General features: G+C 38.2%; 1 protein-coding gene across 2 annotated transcripts in view; it reads right to left on the bottom strand.

The window, feature by feature from the left end:
• Window positions 1–7,671: 7,671 nt before the first annotated feature.
• The window catches only part of MTRR (5-methyltetrahydrofolate-homocysteine methyltransferase reductase), a 29,476-nt gene continuing 14,231 nt past the window's right edge, over window positions 7,672–22,916 (bottom strand). Inside the window, exons 7-15 of one of the 2 annotated variants that reach the window (XM_086609064.1) lie at window positions 21,247–21,400; window positions 18,339–18,427; window positions 16,554–16,734; window positions 14,710–14,752; window positions 14,115–14,301; window positions 11,222–11,340; window positions 9,817–9,909; window positions 9,551–9,730; window positions 7,672–8,670 (exon numbers count right to left, since the gene is read on the bottom strand). In XM_086609064.1, coding sequence (XP_086465190.1) covers window positions 8,526–8,670; window positions 9,551–9,730; window positions 9,817–9,909; window positions 11,222–11,340; window positions 14,115–14,301; window positions 14,710–14,752; window positions 16,554–16,734; window positions 18,339–18,427; window positions 21,247–21,400 — 1,191 coding nt within the window. In that variant the 3' untranslated portion in view covers window positions 7,672–8,525. The remainder of the gene's footprint in view (window positions 8,671–9,550; window positions 9,731–9,816; window positions 9,910–11,221; window positions 11,341–14,114; window positions 14,302–14,709; window positions 14,753–16,553; window positions 16,735–18,338; window positions 18,428–21,246; window positions 21,401–22,916) is intronic. The other variant, XM_086609065.1, reaches the window with a different exon arrangement.

The raw sequence follows: 22,916 nt of genomic DNA, 5'->3' as shown, positions 1-22,916 counted from the left end.
TGCCATGGGCAGATTTACAGCAACAGAAATCTGTGTATGTTATATTGATCATTGACTGCCTATTTACTGGCTTGCCAGGGGCCAATTTCCACACAGAAACACAGGCACACCGCCTGGATGATGATAAGAGCAGGAAAAAGAGGATGCACACTATTTTTCTGTCATCTTACACATGGCCAGTGCTGGAGGAACATATATTATGCATGTATATTATTTGTTTCCCTTGACAGGAGGTTTTTGAACTTGGAATTAAATAAACCCAAAGTATGACATGGCTATCTGCATCATATTCACTAGGAGTTCACCAGTACCAGTGCCAGAAAGAACAATAATATTTCCACCTCTTTCTCTATTTTGGATGGTCCGTCAGAGAAAAAGAAGTGCATATCCTCTGCAGAAAACCAGACAGAATCTGTGCAAATTCCCTAGTGTTAGTGTAGAGACACAGAATCAACTCGTTAGGAGACAAATACAGCATTTGTTCTATAAAAAGGGGAGATTTTGTAGCAATCGTTTCTGAAATACATAGCAAGAGACAGAAAAAAGCTCTTCCACTGCTGGCTCCTGTCTTTCACCTGTTTATTTTATATACTTTTCTACACTTTATTGCAACTGAAGTCCCAGATCTCTACAAGAAAAAAAAAGACAGAATTCCAGCCTAGATGCTGCCATTGGAATTATTGCCATGAAACACAAAAATGCGTGGAAAACACAAGATACCTTCAGGAGAGCAGAATCACCTTTGGAAGTAGATGTGTTCAAATCCAAACATTCAAACTGCCAACAGGATACTTTCTAGCATGAGAAAGTACATGCTGGGGAGGGAGGAGAGGTTATCAGAGGAATACGTGCATCTATAGAAGAAGATAAGCAGATGACAGAAAAGTATACGTGAAGGAGCAGGGACAAAGAAGCAGAAGAGTAAATAAGAGAATAGAGAAAGAAATTAGCCAAACCTTTTCTAAGATTCCACATGGTTACACTATAGAAAAAGAGTGGGAGTAGACACCAAGGTGTTATACAAGAATTAAGAGGCAAGGAGGTGGTTTGTGCAATCCAATAATGGAAGATTGCACCACACGAGATAAACTGTTAAATTAAAATGTGCATAACATTAGAAGACATTTGAAACACCTTGGCTTACAGTGGTTCACATTTATACTCAGAGCTACATACAATCTGAAAACTGGTTATTTAACAAGAATTATATATTTTTGGAGATTTATGGATTTTAATGAGAAAATAATTTAAAGCAACTGTGTTGCCCCAAGTAACCATAACTCGTCAGTGAGGGTAGTAAGAATTTCACAGAGATCTTTGGCAAAATGAACCGTAAGTCCTAGCAGTAATGTATTTGCTATGTTATCACATATGATAAAACATGGATTGGCATGCCGCACGTACAAGGTGACAAGTAACTTGTGAAATAGTTCATTTTGCTATTCAGTCATCAGCAGGTCATACATACAAGAATTTACAGAGTCCCTCGTTGACAGGAGCACATGTATTCAAAATTTGGGAGTTCCTTATTTCAGAGTGTTGTGGGTTACCCCCTGTCAGCTTAGCCATCTATTAACATGCACTTTCTACTTGAAACTTTCAGAGATGTCTACCCTGCACACCAACATTACAAGTGAGCGTTAACCATCCTTTTCAGATGCAGTAGGAACTTAATTGTAAGTGATCACCTGAAACTCACAATTACCTGGTGTAAATCAAAGCTAGATCAATGCTGCAGAACCTGAACACACGACTCAAAAAATAGCAACATAGTCATTATATGCACGAGCCCAAGAGTAAAATTACAAAAGAAAATTTGGTTTATTTGGCCAGCTAACATATACTTTGTCTTACTGAAGCCAGTATGCACCCTTTCTTGCAGCCTGACTCACCATAAGTCAACCAGTTTGTTTTTAATTTAGCTCTGTTGAGGATGAACTTGCCCAGACATACTGAATTGCTGGAGTTCATATCATGTTTTGAAATTTTTCTCGTAAGAGATTAATCTGGCTTTGGTTCAAAACAAAGCAGGACCACAAAAGGAGCGTAGTCACATACCAGCGCTCAAGCTACTGCTGGAAATTGCGTAATGGAAAACTATTTGAACTTCAACACAAAGTTTTATCGGGAAAAAAATGTGATCATTTTTCATGCAAACCTCAGGGAAAGGGAAATGGCTCTACCACATAAACTGCAGCAGTGGTCCATGAAATCCCTCCCCTTGCCCACGACTTCCAAGTATATGTAATATTGAACATTTCAGAAAGCATTAAGTGTCAGGACAACAAAACATAGACCACAGACCATCACGCAATGCTGTAGATATCAGAGGCATCAAAGAACAGGTCAACTCCCTATTGTACAAGCTTTGAGTAACCTCTACAAGACTCCCTCTTCCTTTGCAGGTTTCCTTGGGGAATATCTTTTCATTGTCTGAAGCTCAAGTCAGAAGCTTTCTATCCAGGAGAAACTAAACTCCACATAAGAGAGCTGACAGCACTCAAGCTGAAGACAAGAACTTGCAAAAGTCACTTGCATCCGTGCCATTGTCCAGGTATTTAATGAAGATATTAAACTGGACCAGACGCAGTATTGTCCCCTGGGGCACACCACTAGTGGCTGTCATCCAGCTGAGCTAATCACAACCCGCGGAGACCAGCAGTTCAGCCAGTTTTCAATCTACCTCTCTGTTCACTTCTTTAGTCCATCTCTCATCAGCAAGACAGTGTTGAAAGCCCTGCTACAACTGAGAACAAATGACGTCTGCTGGCATCCCCTGATCCATCAGGCCAGTCTTCCTGTTTTAGAAGGCTATCACATTGGTCAGCCCTGTTTATCTGTGATGACTAATACCAATCACCATTTTGCCCTTGGAAATGGTTTCCAGGAAGATTTGCTCCATCAAGGTGAAATTGACCAGCCTATAGTTATCCAGATCTTCCTTCTCGTCCATCTTGAAGACAGGAGTGACATTTGCTTTCCTCCAGCCCCCAGGAACCGGTCCTGGTCATCATGACCTTTCAAAGATATTCTAGAGTGGACTCACAATCTACATGTTGAATACATAAACAGAAACATTGGATAACAACCTATTTACAAAATATACAGCTTCTCTCATCCTTTCTATATTTTGACAGCAATGTCACTTGGTAATATGCAACTCTACAAAAGCATTTACAGTTAGTGAGATTAATATGGACCAGATCAGCTGTGTTTCTTCATGTTTGAAAGACCCTAGCATGCTGTAGGCACTATAAGAAACAATGAATGAGGGAAATAGAATTGTTTTACCATATCTGTACAGCAGTTCACAGATTTATGTCCTCCTTTTTATTTATCATTTGTGTATGCATAAGGTTCTTTCTCTCTGTCAAATGAAAAAGTAAGAAAAATACTATATTCTTCCGACAGCTTTGAATGCATGGAGGGAACTACTCAGCGGCTATTTTTTTCTTGGAAGTGTTCATTTGACATTTTCTGAATAGAGGTCTAATATATTTTAATAGTGAAACAGAGCTATGTAAACTGAAGGACACAGTCATCCAGACAGATATTTCAAAGTGTATCTAACCTATAAAGTAAGGACAGAAACTAAACTGAGATCTTGGTAATGCATATCTATATGTGCATGGGTATGAAGAAAAAAAAAGATGTTTTATACAGCCCATCAAAAAAGAAAAAGCATAACACCTACAAGCTGCTGAAAGAATTATTATCTCCATTTCCTGTGAGTTCTGAATTGATTTTTGCAGGAAGTTTCACAAACATGAAAAATGCCTCCACATTTACCTTTAAATGCAATACTCTCCTTGTGAAAAGCTGTAAGAGCCGTAACAAATTTGCCCATTGGTAAAGAAATACAGCCATTCTACTTAGGAATTAGCTTTTTGTTTTAGAATTTTACAAAAATAACTTAAAAAAAAAAAAATCAGTGTGTTCTGCTTCTCATAGGAACAGATGTTTTAAAAAACAACTTGCATGAAATTCTTGGACATCTGATCATCTATTTTAAAAACGTTACAGGATCCCTTTCCCTGCCCCCTGTCTATGTTTGCTCCAGCTGTTCTTAGGTAAGGAAAATGTAAAACTTTACTGCCATCAATCTATGCCTCTGGGGCTTCCATTGGCATCAATGCCACTCCCTCAGCATGTTTAGGAACTGTAACATGAAAAAGAGAGAGATTCTGCCTTGAAAACAGTGCCTTCCAAGAGCCACAAGCTCTTTATCTGACGGCAGTTTCGGTATGTCATATACTGCTCCTTTCTCACCTTTACAGAAAACAAAAAGGAGTTCTCGTGACATAAAAAGTGGCTGATTCTATAGGAATCTGTCCTCATCAAAAGAAAAAGCGTGCCGTATTATATTAATCTGAAGAAGTAGTGGTCTGTGAGAATTGCAAGCAGGCAGCTGGCATTTAACTGGAAGGCAGAGTAGTTTACACAAACACTCAGAAATACATACATGTATGCCCAAGGGCCTATTGCAACATCCGGCCCTTCTCACAAATGCTGAGTAGTCACAGCCCCACAGTTCTCCTTTGGTTTGTTCATAAACCAAGGACAATTGACACCATTTTCTCACAACATCTGAAACGCAATTTAAAAATGTCATTGTCACACCATTGAGGAGAAAGTCCTGGAAACAGCCCTGCTGACTTCGAGCAAGTTAGAATAAAATGCATTTAAAAAAAAAAAAAAGTTAAGGAAAATCAATCGATCATCTAAGCAATAGAGTTAAAAGGAGATTAGAAATAAATATCCCTGACTGATGGAGCCTTACAAAACTGCTGTTTTCAAACCAACTGTAGAACCTTTTCTCTTTTAATAAGCACAATTGGCTTTGAGTGCTTTGTCAATGTGACAAACCTTTTCCACCAGACGGGAAGCATTTATTCAAATGCTAATGAAAGGGAATGTAATTTCTAGTAATGCCGAATCAACTTTTCAAGACCGTAATTTGCATTTGTATAAAACTCCATTTTTTTTGTTATGAAACCTATTTGAAAAGGGTTTTGAGACTAAATAAATTGACATACTGCTTTTGCCATCAATATAAAACTATTTTGATTTCTTTATGATAGGCAACTCTAATAATACTGTGCAGCTTTTTATATTTACACATTTTCTTCAACTGGAGAGCAGACTCTCAAGATTCATTAGAAGAGTCTATAGCTCTTATATTAAACCACTGTATCCACTAGCTTAATTTTCAGATCCAAATCAATTGCTCATACCATTCTGCCAATGTAGATCAATCTCGCAATTCACCATAACTGACCAGGGCTTGTAGACCGTATCTTTTAGCAATGCAATATTCTTCCTATAATCACCAGCAGGCATGCAGCGATTCTCCACTTTTATTCCTCCACAACACTCCAAATAGCAGAACAGAATAGGAAATACTGAAAATATTCTGTTGGTTTTTATTACATAATCACTGTCATGTCTGAAATTGGACTGTTGGATTCAGATTTGGTCTTCCCAACTCAGATGAAGCATAGCTGGAGTGAAACAGATCCAGAGATGGAGGCACAAAGATTCCATTTGAAGAGCAGGAAAAAATCTGAAGGGAGGGCAGGGACAGGTGACATTATATTGGGAGTCTGCTACAGGCCACCTGACCAGGAAGACCAAGCAGATGAAGCCCTCTGCAGATAGATAGAAGCAGCCTCACGTTCACAAGCCCTGGTCCTCATGGGGGACTTCAACCACCTCGCTATCTGTTGGAGGGACAACACAGCAGGGCACAGGCAATCCAGGAGGTTCCTGGAATGCATTGTTGATAATTTCCTTCACAAAGCAATAAGAAGAACCAACAAGGAGAGATGTTATGGTGGACCTTGTTCTCACCAACAAGGAGGTGCTGGTGGGGAATGTGAAGCTCAAGGGCAGCCTTGGCTGCAGTGACCATGAAACAGTGGAGTTCCAAGATCCTTAGGGCGGCAAGGAGGGAGCTCAGCCTCAGAAATTTTCGCTCAGAGGGTGGTGAGGCGCTGGAACAGATTGCCCAGAGAAGTTCTGGCTGCCCCATCCCTGGAAGTGTTCAAGGCCAGGTTGGATGAGGCTTTAGGCAACCTGATGTAGTGGAGGGTGTCCCTGCCCATGACAGGGAGATTGGAACTAGATGATCTTTAAGATCCCTTCCAACCCAAACCACTCTATGATTCTATTTATTTTTTTTCATTGAATATATTGGAACAGTAAAACTTTCACTGTCTTGATCTTATCTAACCAGCTGAATAAAAACCAAAGAATTTAACCTGCCTGGTAAATGCTCTTAAAAGCCTTAATAGAAACTAACTATCACTGCTGGGCTTTATTAAAAAAAATATATATTCTGAAAGCACAAGAGAAATAAATTAAAACAATTACAGAAGAATGAAGGGTCAGGTGAGGAAGGTATTTCCACCAGAAGAAATATCGTGCTGCACAGATATTTCCGTGTTGCAAGGAAGAGAAAAATCCTTCTGTCCCATGAGTCTCCCTAACAGCAGGACATATCTGAAGCTAACACGTATCTGTGGATGCAGCCGACGGGAAAAATAAAAAGTGCACTTTGTCAAAAAACAAAGCAAGCAAACAAACAAAACCTGACAAAATGATTTCACCATGTTCCTGAGTATAAGCTAAGCAGTACCTGGGCTTCAGAGACCTCCAGTCCGGAATCTGCACAAGGGGTACTGTCATATCTGACACTGGCCATTGAGACACTCGGCGTGACTGGCACAGGCACAGGAGAAAAATAAAAGGCATTTTAACTAACCACCTCACAGAGTAGTGGAAGAGTAAAAAGGATGTCACAGGAGTAAGAAATTGCTCATGACTTCACTGAACTTCTGCTTAGCCCTACACACATGTGCAGTCATTTGTGAAACTGGGCTGGGGGAGCAGGCACAAGACCTCTGCTACAAAATCTGTGTGTCACTTCACATGTAGAAAAGATACACGCGTTCCCACATGTGGCCTCATCTTCAGTTACACTGGATGCACTAAATAACAGGTGACGAAACACAAAAAACCTCAAACCACCAAGTTTTGCAAATACAGACTTGGGCGTTTTATTTAAAAATACATTTAAAAGTGCATTCCTTCAGGGATGAAATTTGAGGGCAAGAACATTTCCTGGTACACACATATACGCCACTCTGCATCAGGCCCTGATCTGAACTGGGAGCAATCCCAGGTCCAACCAGCATCTTCCTCTTTCTACAGCTGACCAGATTAAAGACCATTAGTGGGAAATACATACATACGTATGTACAAAGTGGATCCTGCCAACACCAACAAACACATACACTGTGGATTCCACTAGTAGCTGGGCTTAGACACACAGTTCACCAAGTAGCTGGCCCTGAATCCCTGCTCTCCCCAATTGCTTCATGCACAGACACACACACGTGCAAATGGGCCTCAGTTGACCTGCAAACTCCATGGTTTCTCCAGCAGTTGGCCTGAATCTCTTGTTCCCTCCAGTAGCCGCCAACTCCAGTTGTCTCACAAGACACTCTACTTGCTGGCTGGTCCAGCTTGACACTCACTGACAATCCCACACTGACACACGTACCCTCATGCACCCATTGCTGGCACCTCTGGCACACCGGTCCCAGGGCAGAATTTACATAGAGCGCAGCGGGACCTACCCCTTCCCGTAAAGCCTCCCGTAAAGAGGTTTAGATTTTCCATCCCACTGTACAGAAGTTACTCAAACTTACTATTAAAACACACCTCTGCATTTTTAGAAAGGAACTAGATTTTCCGTGATATCAGACAGCACGGTTACTGAGGAAATGCATGAGAAAGATGGATCGATAAGCTAATCGATAGCATGGCACTTGGAGAAACAGCAGCTCAAGCCTCTGCTCATTTCCTTCTTTTCTTCGGGCAGTTCAGTAGCTTTTCCTTGCCTGGATTTCCTTTAGTATAAAATGAAGGTAAATTTATCTAAAAGCAGCGCAAAATAATAGCTGTTAGGATTGTGTACAGAGTTGACAAGTGCTCAGAGAGAATAAGAAAAGTACCAAAGACAGAAAGGAAAAGAGTTACAAGCATGATTCCTAATTTCATTACTGGTAAGACTTACTAGACTCACTTTCTCTTAAGCTAATACTCTTTTCCCCGTTTCTAGTTCCAAAGTAAAACCAGAATGCAGTTTAAGCCAAAAACTGTGGCCTTAGGGCTTAACTTCCAAAGGAAACAAGCAGACAGCAATACACTCACGTTCCCCAGGAGCAATTAGACTTGTACAAGTACAGAAGTTTTTTCCTTCTACGTGAAACCAATCTTAAAATGACAGAATCAAGGCACTGAGACAGTCCAATACGTAACATTGTTAAAAAAACATTCGCTTCAAAAGGCAGCCTGTTTTTTTGTTGTTTGAAAGGTTTCATATTCCTGTTTGAAAAGTCAATAAAGCAAGTTACGATTTGTGTGAATACAGACAGCACTTTTGACAATAAATTTTAGTCAAAAGCGTAGGTGCGAAACAAAATCTTGTGTGTTAAAAAGGCATAGGAAAAGCTAAATATTTAACTCCAAACATCCTGCAAATATCGGTTTGCTTCTCGAAGCATAGCCAGGATTTTCATTGCTTCCAATTTGTCCACTTCCATCTCCATGCTTAAAATGTCCACTACAGCATCACTTACACCATCAGCCATGTGCTTCTTATCTCTGGGAAAAAAAAGAAAAAAAAAAAAAAGGCGGAAAAAATTTTTCCTTTTATCAATAGCTTCAGAGATACGGTACTATTGGAAAAGATGCATTAAAAAAATCCCAAACACAAATACAGTTTCTATATTGTATGGCAAATTTTGACCGAGTTTTCAGGTAGCTGAGCACTGACAGTAACAAGCGTTTCTCTCAGTCAAACATTGCAAAGTTTTCAGTATGCTGTAATTTATAAGAAAAAAACCTTAGAACCCTAGTTGAGCTGTCATGGAAGAACTGGGTTTTTTTTAGGGAGAATTGGACCTGCTGAAGTAACCCAAGCACAAATCCATTACTTATTAATAATGCTATTTTTAATACAAATAGCTGACATTTATTCTTGCAGGAGAAAGTATTGACATCGGGTTCTATATTCAAACAGTTTGTCCATTTATCAACAAATTTCCTAAAAATCTCAAATCTCCAACTAAGTTAGCATCCACAAATAAAACTTTCCACTTTAAAATACATTACTATCACGGAGTTTTATCTAGCCCATCCAAGCCTGGAACACAGCAGAAGACTGCTGCTATCTCACAGCTGTGCAGTTTATCATAATACGTATTCAAGTATCTCATTTCTCATTTCTCCTAGAGCTTAACTGAATACTAAGAAAGAAAAAGAAATGATGACTAAAGCAAGCAGCGGAACTGTGCGGTTGCAAGCTATACTTTCAAGACTATATTGGAAAAAATGGATATAGAGAGGAAATACAAGCATTCCAGGAATACTATTTCAGTGTCATGTTGGTCCTTTCTTTCAGACAGCTCTAAGTCTTTCTAAAGCCTCAAACTTCTGCTAACTCTGTTCTCTTTCTGAGACATTCCATTTCCACTCTACTCACCCACACACATAGAAGTAACCTCTCTCTTTCAGCAGGACTCTGGCAACTTCCTTAGCATAAAGCCTAATGACATCTTGCACATATTTAGGTGGGGCTACTTCTGCAGTTGAAGAGTCTCTTGAGAAACAAACCTTAAGATGAGTTAACGTGCCATTTTCAAGAAAACATCTGAGCTCATCTCTGAAAGGCAATAAAAACTGTCAGTAATGACTCCGAGATAAGCGTTCTCTCATGAATACAAAATTAACGTTAAATAGTGAACTTGCTTGAACAAATAGTCTCGATCTTGATGCCGACAACCAAAAAACAGCCATGTCTCTCCAAATTCCCAGTCTGCATGTTCTTCTCTGAGCTTTTGCCTAAACAGACCAAAAAAAAAAAAAAAAAAAAGTACTGATAGCACATAAATCCAATCCTGGTTTAGGAAGTGCAGACTCTAAAACACCTATAACCTAATTCTCATTTTAAGCAGTGCTTTATTAAACCTCTGTATTGGCAGAAATGTGAAATGGCACAGGCAAACTCTACTCCTCTGATTTTCTTCAGTACTCACTTTTGACTCAGCTCAAAATCAATCAGTTTTAAAGGTGTTTTTTTTTTTTTGCCAGTTTCATATTGGAATAGTTAAGACACTTCCAAACATCTCACAAAACAATCCTGACTGCTGAATAAGGAGATCACTACCCTTTATTCCCTCATTGGAAGCCCTGTAAAAACACCTGGGAAAACTCAGCACAAAGCATTTTTAGCACACTTTCCATTTAGCTGTACCCACCTGTAAGACTTTATGAATAACAATCTGTTTACTCCTACATCATCAGAAGAGTTATTGCATTTTCTTGAAGTAATGCTGAAGGTATTACTTTGTACGTGTTTCAGCTGCAACTTTCTAGTTATATTTTGAAAGAGAAGTTTTATTTATCATTGATCAAATGCTTATGAAATGCTATGAATCTTTTAAAACAAAATGCAAAATATTAAGAAATAAAGGTATATTTGAGGGTTGAAATTAAGGAGTAAGGATTGTACATAATAGTTTGGTTAAAGCGGAAGAATGGAGTCAGAAATATCATATCAAAATTTCACTTTTCTCTCAAACAAAATGGTTTAAAAAGAATTGTTACAGGATGCGAGAAACTTCATTATCTTGCTGGAAGGAACGAGCCATGTAGGAATGATGTAAGATGTGTTGGTTACCTATAAAATTTGCAACCATTCCCACCTAAATATTCCACTCTTCCCATTCTTCGTTTCCTCTGAAAAATCATGTTTTTACATATTGTTGGTGATGAGGTACCTGTCACTTTTTGAACCAATCAACACTGTTTCTAAAAATGACCAACCGGTTACAGGGCTTCCACTAGCAACACACAGATAAAAGATTTAATTTCTTATTACTATTTCAGCAATTCACCTAATTCTTTATATATCCACTACAGATATTAAATAGTCAGGTGAAAGCGTAAGTTTTACTCATTTGAAAAACAAGTATATAAACAAGCACTGCTTGTTTAACAATTAATAAGACTTTCTAATCAGCATATCACTGTTACAAAAAGTAAAAAGAAAAAAAAGAAAAAAAAAAGAAAAACTATATTTGTATTGAAAACCCGAGGATATATTTTCCTCAAAATAAACAGATTGCTTTCCAGGTAACAATTTGATACATACCTATGTTGTAGGAAACCAATAAATGGTGAAATTCCTGTTCCTGGACCAACCATCATGAATGGGACTGATGGGTCTGCAGGTAGGTGGAAAGTATTGTTTGGACGAGCAAAAATAGGTATCTAAAATGAAATTAGATAGAACACCATTGAAGAATATTCTTATGCAGTGAAAATACCATGGACGTTTTAGAACCTTCAGGATATTTCGACAGTGTATGTGTCCACACACCCTTCCAAATCCTGAGCTTCAGAGTTTATTTTTAATGCCATACAGACATCTAGAATAAAATTTCATGTGAGTTTCTGAAAAAAACCCCAACCAACTCCACACCATACTTAGACCTATTAATCAATCTGGAGAAAAACTAGGCAAAACCACACAAACATGAGTATGAAAGTTCATCGCACCATAAACTTTGGGAGTATTATTAATAAAATTCATGGAATTGCTGTTGATACTCAAAGGGAAGTAAAGCTTATTGCTATTATAGGCAACTCAACCTCTTTTTACATTGTGGACATCTAAAAATAATACAGTGGAGGTGAGGATTTGTTTATAGCAAATTGAAGCCTACTGATACTGAGCTTGCTTTCTTAATTTTCATAAAAGTTTTACATGATCTCCAAAAATGCATTTGGTTGAGCAGAGGCAGATAATCACTCAAAGTCTTTGGAAAATGGTTTATATTATTCCACTGATAAAATCCTATTCTGATCTTCAGATCTGTGTCTGAAGGGAAGTCTAAATATGATTTCCACAGGAGCTCCACAACTGTTCTCTGAGGCATGGCTAACATAGAGAAAATGAGAGATGACTTTAATTCTTTAAAAGATTATTCAAGACACAGCAGCAGCCATAGCATTGCATCATCCATTAAAGTCATAAGCAAGCATCTAACTTATTTTGCATATTAATTATGAAAAGATTTGAATTTACTTTCTAGTTTAAGGAAGGAGTGAAGCACTAGACCAAGTTCTGGGCCCCTCAGTTCAAGAAGGACAAGGAACTGCTTGAGAGAGTCCAGCCCAGGGCCACAAAGATGATGAAGGGAGTGGAGCATCTCCCTTACGAGGAAAGGCTGAGGGAGCTGGGTCTCTTTAGCCTGGAGAAGAGGAGACTGAGGGGGGACCTCATCAATGTTTAGAAATATGTAAAGGGTGACTGTCACGAGGATGGAGCCAGGCTCTTCTCAGTGGCATCCAATGATAGAACAAGGGGAAATGGCTATAAGCTGGAACATAGGAGGTTCCGCTTAAACATGAGGAAGAACTTCTTCCCAGTAAGGGTAACAGAACACTGGAACAGGCTGCCCAGAGAGGTTGTGGAGTCTCCTCTGGAGATGTTCAAAACCTGCCTGGACGCGTTCTTGTGTGATCTAATCTAGGTGGTCCTGCTCCGGCAGGGGGATTGGACTAGATGATCCTTTGAGGTCCCTTCCAATCCCTAACATTCTGTGATTCTGCGAAGCTATTTAAACTTTGCTCTGTAAAACCGAGTGGTTTAGCACTACTAATTTCTTATTATTTAATTCACTATAGGTGCTACAATGTTGAACAGGATTCTTTTTCCCGTTTGATGATGATAAAAAATAGTGTAATTCTTGCTGCAGGGGGCAATATTTGTATTTCTGTTATACTTACTACTTCAAACCACACTTGAGTTAGGTTATTTTCTCTATTAATGATTCCAAACTAGTCATTCCTTTAAAAAATACTGCAAATGGCAAACACATTTATACTGTAAAGTGTTTTCAATTAATGTGATGTATTTATGAATAAGATTGCGCTTGTCTATTTTGCATTGGTATTTCACATTTCTGCAATCTACGTGTATTGCTAAACATTTATCTATGCTAAATTCTAGCCTGTGCAGCAGATATGGATAGTTCTGAACTTTATTCAGACTATTTTGTAATAATCCTTTTTTTTTTTCTTTTTACTTTACCTCTTTTTCATGTTTGATCTTTAATATATTGCAAATCAATTACATTTTAAATTAAGAGCAGATGTGAATACTGGAATAAGATATATGATGCACACATTAATCAGTTTGGTTTTTAAGTTAGTTTTAAAAATTAAAAGAATTTGTATGGGTTTTTCCTTCCATTTTACCAGACTAACATCTGAAATTATTGGCATAGTTTTCTTGCAACCAAATACTACACTTGCTTCCTTTTTTAAAAATCAATACAGATTAGATTGGCAGTAGTTCTCTTTCATATTAATTATATAGCAGACTTCAGAATTTTAATATTTAGCTCACACCTTATAACTTTGAGACTGATTAATTACATTGATTCTATGCCACGAAAGGAAAAGAAGCAAAAAAACCCCAAAAACCTTCTCTTAATAATACCCATTATGCCAAACCATCTTTGATGCACATCAGAAACACCATAGAAGATTGTCCTCTGCGTCACACTCAATAACTTTGCCTTTGCAAACTGTCTGAGACCTGACAAGAAATAAGAGGTTTATGATTTCTCCCCTGTTATCTGCTACCCTTTCTTGGAAGTGACCAAGTGCCTCTCTCCTACAACACTAACAACCATAACTATTTAATTGCATGGTGGTATTTTAGTCCATGAAAATATCTTCCAAGACTCACTTAAGACTACAGTAGAGTGGAAAACGACTCTGGACTTGCAGCAGTGGGAAATTTCACTACTCACATTTTACTTCATCTATGGATACCTTAGTTTAGCAACTTAGCAATGAAATTCTAAACATGTTACAGAGGGAAGGGTAAACTTACAGGTAGGGTAGAACTGCAAAATGAAGATGCATACTGTCAAAATACCCGCATTACACCAGAGCAGTGAACAAAGAAACCTGCAGTTGTTTCAAACACGCATAAATTTAATGGTTAAGGTGTTTGGATCTAATATTCATACCTTTTCAGTTGAAGAGCTTCCTCCTTTTGCATCCAGAGTGTTTTTATTGGTGTGCAGTAGAGGTGCAACTAACTCAGCAAGCCAGCCTGTACATACTCCTTTCCGTGAGAGTGGTCTAGCAGGACAGGCAGGAAACTCCACAATATTAAATACAAAACACAGTTTTCCTGGCTGATACAAGTTTGAACTGCAACAACAAAAGCATAAAAAACAAAACAAAACCTGAGAGATAGCTGTACAATCTTACAGCAGGTCCATCTGCAGCACCAACTACCTCAACTGAATCAAGATTCTTAGTGTGATATTTATATATAGTTAGAGAACATCTTAAGCTTGGACTCGCAGGCCTGTGCCTACAAAAGGGAATCTAAATTCCTATCAGAATCACACGTTTGTGAGCTTGTTATCAAGAACTCTACCCAAGTCTTGCCATATGCTCAAACCAATGTTGTCTGACATAGTCAAACCCTGTGTGTTTTTTTGCAACAAGTTTTATCCTTCATTCCTCTTTCTTCTTTAGATCATAACCTACACACCCCTGAGAAAAAAAACATACCTAAATTACTAAGAAGATATAATTTGAATGTTTCATTACCTTGACACTGAATAGGGTCTGGCTTGTAATTTAGGAAGATGTTCTGAAAAATTAAAAAACAAATAAACAAAAAACAACAAGAAAGAATCAGTTATTATTTGATTCACTCCAATGAAAATTAATATATCACATAATGATTGTTTACACTACAACAGATTACAAGCATAATACAATATAACTGTAATTTTACCCTATTCAGTGTTTGTGGTTCAGAAATAAGCTATTAAGACCTGAACTCTATTTTGAATGGTTTTTAGACTTCATGGAACACCTGTTAGAAATCCCATAAAATGAGGGCACAACACTTAATTTATGTGGTTCCTGGTCAATCAAAAACAAGTGTAAGATGCACAGAAGAGACATCAGTAGCTAGTGGACAAGGTGAAGTCTAAAATTTTATTTTTCCCACCTTTCATCTAAGAGTGCTTTACAGAGCTCAAAAACTCTCAAAATAGGAATTGCTTGATTGAAATTTTCCTACAATGTCCTATAAGTAGATGTGCCAGTTTGATTTCAAACCACTATGAGTATCTATGCAAATTTTTTAAATCACAGCTGAAAAAAAAACCCAAACAAAACAGAGACAGGAGTTTACTAGGCTTTTTTTTTTTTCAACGAGAAACCCTGTCTATATATCACCCTCACATTTATATCTACCTATGTATGTATATATACAGAAAAGGTCAAACTCCCTAATGCCTTCAAAGGCATGACTTGTGTGCAGACTGCACATTTTAGCTGAGACGGTCATATTAAAAGGAGACACACAAAGTGCTAAGTGAACAGTGTAGTGGGGAATTTTGACAATAAGCAAGCAATACCGACGAAATTTGGCATAGCGAATGCCAGGAAACATACAGTGGAGTAACAGAGTAACATATAACTTAACTGCTTTTTAGTCATTTTCCATACGTACCACTCTTTAGCAGGTGTTCCAACCAGTACATGGACACCCTGACGTATTTTAAAGATGCTCTGCTACATAAGATAGTTGCAAGTCAGAGTTAAGAAAAGCTAGTTCAGTGAAATCACTTAAGACACTAAGCCCATTCAGCACGTTATTTCCCTGGGGGAACACATTTAAAAATCTTTCAAAATTTCCTTTTATTCAGTTCAGTTGCTACAGCACATTCCATACCACCTTTGAAAAGCTATGTGGTTTCGCTTTCACTGCGAAAATTCATGTATTTGTATGAAGCGGAGCAGAACTTGTACTTATTTTTTTAAATCCCCACAACGTACTAAGAAGGAGAGACTTGGGACAGGCATGGAGAAGACAATTGCAAGAATATAAAAAGCAATTGTTTTGTTTCATATATGAAACATATTAAGAAATTCTGGGTTTTAATCTGGAAAATAACTCAGTATTTTCAGATGTATTTGAGACGGTTACAGTTGGAGTCTCATTCCTTCAATGTTTTATATAAGGAACACAGTGAGTGTGTTGACATTACATAACTACAAATATATTGGGAAAAGCTTTCCATTTAACAGGTAAAAGTGCAAGAAAAGAACACGTAGGCAGGGCAATCAGGAGTTGTAAAAACATGTCTGTTTTAATTGTGAGCAGTTGATGAACTGTTGCTTAAAGACCCTAATCCTGCTAACATCTTATGCTTATTTTTATGCACAGGAGCAATCCAGAGTCAACTGAAGTGTCTGCAGAATGAAGGCCAAAGACAGAGCTTTCTTCCCCAACAACAGCTTCAGTTTGATCACTATGGATACTATAATATTTCTGAAGCAGTTAACTGAACAGTTATTTGCCTTTTTTGGGAAACTGAACATTTAGTCCAATGCATTTTCAGAAACCAAACCTAATTAAATCTAAATCAGCCACTTACCAATTAACAGGTTAAGTGAAGGCTTGCAGCTTGGAAAAGCATGAAGTAAATCCAGCAAGCAAACATTAGAGTCTCTAATAAAGCGTGTGTAGTCAGAGGCTCCTTGTCTGCTGCAAAGCTCTTGAAGCCTCCGTTTTTCTCCCACATCACTGGTACATTCTACAAGAGCTCGCAAAAACGCCTGCAGGAAAGAAAATAAGACTGCAGGGTAAAAAAACTTGTCCCTTTGGGAAAACAGTCACAAATCCGGGAAAAACTTAGGATGTCTGGGGACAGGAAGCAGTCACCTGACAGGTTAATAGACAATAACATTTATTTCCGAATGCACACTTTCACCTACTACAAAAAATGTCTAGCAGGGACAAGCTAGAAGGGTCAGAAAATCCTACTTAGGCTGAGTGAGGGAGAGACAAATAAATAGGCACAACCCATTCCCTGATCAATCCTAAATTTATGAAAGGCTTTCTTATTTATGTATTTGCACTTTAGTTAAGTAAACAGCTCCGTAAGACAAATTAATTCAAGACAAACCACCATTTGCTAAGTTACTGAAGCCAGGAAAGGAATAATAAAAAGTCTTAGAAGAGGTATTACTGAAAGTAAAGTTTGGTATTTCATCAGTCATATAAATGTCGCTGTGGTGTTTTATTCCATACTTTATGCCTACATACCAGTACTGCAAGCTTTTCTTAAGGGGAAATTAAATTGAGCATTGTAAGATAAGTAAAAATCAGATGTAAATAGTTACAAGATTTTTTCAAAAGCGAGATGGAAACAGACACAGCACATAAAGAAAAGTGATGCAAACCATCAAGTACAATCAGAGGACATATTCTACACAAAAGAATACTTGGAAAGTAATTTGAACGTGCTTGAACACTGAGCTTCCAGGCAACAGTTGTGACTATGGAGTTACATAAAGCACATTCTACACTGAACAGCTAATAAAGCAGACAAGTTATAAAAACTGGCTTGGGTGATACTGCCCAGCCAGCACTCTCCGACTACTCTTATTGATGAGACAAATTTTCAAAATTGTTAAATGCAGTTTTGAAAAGGTTGAAACAATTGGAAGATTCTTTTCTCTTCTGCTGCAAAATCCACTAAATTGAGTGAAAATATCCTTCCAAAAACTGATTTCCTCAGACCCAACCAACAAAACTGTTTGGCTTCATCTTTCATACTAAGTTATCTTTAAAATGTGTTTTGACAATACCAGAAATACACATGCGTTTCCAGGTTGCAAGCTTCCAGTTTTTACAGGCACAGAATGAAAGAAAAGTAATATTCACATATTGTGAGAAAAAATACTATACAAGTAAAAAAAAAAATATCTTTCTTCTAATTCTGCTAGGTTACCAAATGTTAAAGAAGTGTTTTAAAATAATTTAAAAGACATTACGGTATGTTTGCATAGAGCAACATGTGCATTTTCAGTTGCAAAACTTGACAGACATGGGTCCCTCTGATTAGAAAAAATGATTTCTCTAACGTGCCTATGGGGCCAGGTTCAGTCAGCCTTCCAGTTATCTGGCCCAAATATCTAGTACTTTTCTATTTACTTCCAGGCTAAAGTTACTGCAGAATGGGAATAGAGATTTCAGTACCTCATAGTTTGCCAGATAAAGAAGTGAAATTTCTCAGAATAAAGCAGCATACAAACTGAAAATCCTTATTCACCAAGAAACACGGTTAAGTACACACGAAGCAGAATAGATGTGTAAGAGCCCATACAGCATAGAATTACTAGGATTTCTCTTTAAAAGAAAAAAAACACATAAGCACCTTTTTGGGAATTGCTCTTATTTCCAGACACCAGGTTAGAAGGAATTTCAGAGTGCTTCTTTCAGGAATGTGCTGTGGATGAGTTGCTCCTAGTTCAGTAGGAGAAAAAAAAAAACAAAAGAAAACGTGCATCTATTAACATCCAAAAACGGCATCACAGAGTGCTTGTTCCTTCAAGAAATACGAGCGCTAAATTGCATTCAATTCTGTATGTTTGAGCCCCAGCTGGTTAGCAGAAATTATAAACTACACAGGAAGTCAGTTTTCCAAAGAAGTATCAATGACAATTTACAATTAAAAGCCAAACTTATCAGGAAAGCAGGAAACAAAAAGAGAGGTTAATATATGAGTGTTCAAATAAATTTCATTGCTGAACCACTGAAGGCTTTTTTGCACTTTCCACCTTGAAGAAATTCAGAGGAATGCTTACCAGAAAAAGGAATATCCACATTTTTTTTTCCCCTCTATCGATAAGCACTCCTGAAAATTGGAACATGCTGAAGTTTTATCATGATCTAACTCAAGGTGTATGCAGCCAGTGCCAAGCTGGAGTTACTGAGGCCCAGCAGATCCAAGGAGTTTCTATATAAGGAAATAATCTTTCCTGTATTCTCTACAGGTTTCATTTCTGGGAAAGAGGTACACTGACATCCCATCTATCCCTTCATGGAGTTGGCTAAGGTGCAGCCAGGCTTATCAGCCTCATGCCATGTCATGCTAAAGTAGCTATTCTACTTCCCATTCTAAACCAACCCTAACAGCAATAAAACAGCATTTATATGACAAAACACTAATTAATAAACTCTACAAGTCCCAAATTAGAATCATAGAATGGTTAGGGTTGGAAGGGACCTCAAAGATCATCTAGTTCCAACCCCCCTGCAATGGGCAGAGAAATCCTCCACTACACCAGGTTGCCCAAAGCCTCATCCAGCCTGGCCTTGAACACTTCCAGGGATGGGGCAGCCACAGCTTCTCTGGGCAACCTGTTCCACTGCCTCACCACCCTCATGTAAAAAATTTCTTCCTTATATCTAATCTAAATCTCCCCTCTTTCAGTTTGAATCCATTGCCCCTTGTCCTATCACTACACACCCTTGTAAAAAGTCCCTCTCCAGCTTTCCTGTAGGCCCCCTTTAGGTACTGGAAAGCTGCTCTAAGATCACCCTGGAGCCTTCTCTTCTCCAGGCTGAACAGCCCCAACTCTCTCAGTCTGTCTTCATAGCAGAGGTGCTCCAGCCCTCAGATCATCTTCATGGCCCTCCTCTGGACCCGCTCCAGTAGCTCCATGTCCTTCAGTGTTGGGGACTCCAGAGCTGAACACAGTATTCCAGGTGGGGTCATGGGGAAACAATCAAATTGTTTCATTACAGACCCAACATGCATGTTAGGATTTCTCTCGACAACGTTTCTTCTAGCTACTAATTCTTACTATCCTTTTTTCCATGCTCAAGAGCCCTTTAATACTACGGAATTTTCACTCCAAGAATATACCTATCTAACTTGCTGAATTATCTTTTCGTATCAGCATCACTTGATTGAATCCTTGCTACAAATAACAAAATTTACTTTTAGAAGACAGGACAGTTGGCATAAATATAATGTAGGAAAGAAGCATCTATTTTCACATTTATATAAACTTTCTTTTCTTGAACATGTTACAAGAAGTACTTAACTGTCTTCCTACGATGCTCATACACACAATAAAAAAACAACTACAGAAAAACAGTATTTGAACAATATACTTTGTACCAGACTGCACATAATTCCTCTGTTTTATCCTCTCAATTGAGCTCATCTACTTCATCAAGGAATTCATAGACTGAACAAAGAAAGGCTGTAAACAGAATTCAGTAGAAATCCTGGTAAATCCTGAAGATGCAGCAGAGGCACAGTCTGCTCTTTGTGCTCTTCTCTTCTCCCAGGTTTTTCAGCTCTCTTCATTCAGTAAACCCACAACCATAATAGTTACTACAGATTCCTCAGAAACGTGGATGCAGTTAAAGGGAAAGCAACTCTGGAACATTGCTAGGAATTGCAAAGCTGCATTATAGAGCTGAATTCTTTGGTACAGATTGGCAACAGCAAGTAATTAAGTTACAGTAACTTAACAAGTCTCTGCTTACCAGCACAGCTCCGAAGAAATGAATTTAGGTTTGATTCTAAACCATTTAACTTCATAACTGTATTGGATGGAAGTGAGCATACAAGCTATGACTGGAGACCAGTGGGTCAGCAGCAACTTTCTGGATCCTGGCCAAGTATCTAAGGCAAGTGTAAAAAGTCAGCATGACTTGCTCTGGGTCACCCAGAAGACTCAAGAGCAGAACCAAGAGCTGTGGTGAATGGCGTTAAATCCTGTTGGCAGCCAGTCACAAGTGGTGTTCTCCAGGGCTCAGTATTGGAGCCAGTTACGTTTAACATCTTTATAAGTGATCTGGACAAGGGGATTGAGTGCACCCTCAGTAAGTTTGTAGACAACCCCAACTTGGGTGGGAGCCCCTAATAGGCACCTTGCTGCAGCACTAAGTCTCCTGCTTCAAGAGTGCAGCCCTCTTAGGATGTAAAACAGACTGATGTGAAGCGCCGCGCAAGGAGAGATTTTACTTTCAAGTGGGGGACTATTAGGTTATGTTGCTAAAGACTCATCTCCATAAACATGACAAAGCACAGAGGAATAAAGCGAAAGATGAATGTCAATGCCAGGCTCAAGTTCCCAGTCAGAAGCTAACTCATCTACAATAAAACCAGAGGCAGCATTCTGTGTGTCCTCTCTTCTTTAACACATCTATGTGACTTCCAACACAGCTCTGTGAGATGACAGCTGTGTCCCAATACTAAAGATAAAACCATTCCAAACTATGCATACCAACTACTACCAACACATCACCAGTGCATCACACCTTACCTTTCTTCTTAGTGCCCTGCTTAACCTTTACACAAACAAAGCACTCTCCTTTTTCAGAAAGTCCCAAGGCATGAAGAAGTTCTTCCACCTCATTGACATTGTTGGGACATATTACATAGAAAGCATCTCCAGGCTGGTAGTCAAAGACTGTATCCTGTTTTAAAACATGAGATCATTTCTATCAAATAGTATCATAAACCAAGGCCAACAGCATCCTCACTCCTAACAACAGCAATCTTCCTACTATTGCAGTCACACGAAGTCATATGTTCTTTACTCTGTACTAGCATTTCACTGTTTGGATCACATCAGAAACAAAATACTTTGTTTTCTTTTCAGGTTTAACTTTACTAATTAGAAAAATCTTTCTGTATTTGGTTTAAATATTTGGACACTGAGCAGCCTAACAGAAGGAAAATAAACATGTATTAAGAGAATGTGTTATATAATCAGCCTAGACCATTAATTACTGATGTACTTTAGTTTCTGGTTTGAGAAGAGCAGAGAAACAAAGTCCTCATAATTTGTGCAACTTTATACAGAGATATATGATCACTAAAAGAAAATTTGCTGGTTAAACTACGTGATAGAACTGTGACCGAAATGACTCCAACTGTCTTTATTTTCTGGAGGAGAAAAGAAAGACACAGTGACAATTAAAAGGTAGCTCAGATCTTAAGACCTAGATTCTATTTAGTGGGCTGAGGTTCTTCTACACAACTGCTGAAACCCTGCTCAAGCTCCTGCCTGTTACAGGAACACACAGAATTATACTTGCACTATGCTTCCCTTATGCATCAGGTGAAGCAACCTGCACACACAGGCTGTTGAGAAAGTTAGGAAAAAAAAGGCAAAAAACGTTCAAATTTTCAGTGCATACTGATGACAGGATACATGTATACATACAAATATTTGCAAAAAACCATGTAATCTCAGAGATTAGCTCAAAACTTAATAGACTATTTATAACTGAGATTTAAAGATGTTCCATGGAAATTGACATAGATTAGGCTAATGGAGTCCAATAAAAGTTACTGCCAAAATCCTATAGAATTGTGTAGTTAACAATATCCCAAAGGCAAAATTATACAAATTTGGAAAACTGCTCAAAAGCAACAGATTTCCCTTTTAAAGATTTCTCATAAAGCAATATTGAACACTCTGTGCCTTTCATTTTCAAATCATCATTTTCCCTGAATAAACTAAAATGGTTTTCACATTTTCACACCTAGGGTAACAGAGGTTGACAATTTGAGTAGTGTGTTAATGAGTCAGAGCAAATGAATAACAGAGGCAGAAACAATGCTCAGGAGCTACTGAATCTAGGTGGTCCTGCTCCGGCAGGGGGATTGGACTAGATGATCCTTTGAGGTCCCTTCCAATCCCTAACAGTCTGTGATTCTGTGATTCTTATCACTTGATCATACTAGTCCTACACTATTACTCATGTAGATCACCAATCACAAAGGACAGTCACAAATTACTATACAGTTTCTGAATATTTCCTAACTGAAAGATTATTTGTTTTGAGCATTCCCTGCCTGCCTTTCTCCACTGCAAATTCCCTTTCCAAAAAGTATTTCAGTCAATACAATATCCACAGAACAACAAGGAAATTAATTTGACACTTTATTTCTGTTTTTACTTCCATGGAGTCTTATCTTTCAGTG

This window comes from Tauraco erythrolophus, chromosome 3, assembly GCF_009769465.1.
Source record: "Tauraco erythrolophus isolate bTauEry1 chromosome 3, bTauEry1.pri, whole genome shotgun sequence".
Classification (NCBI taxonomy): domain Eukaryota; kingdom Metazoa; phylum Chordata; class Aves; order Musophagiformes; family Musophagidae; genus Tauraco; species Tauraco erythrolophus.
Note: the sequence above shows the minus strand (reverse complement) of the source record. Positions and strands in the feature narration are given on the sequence as shown.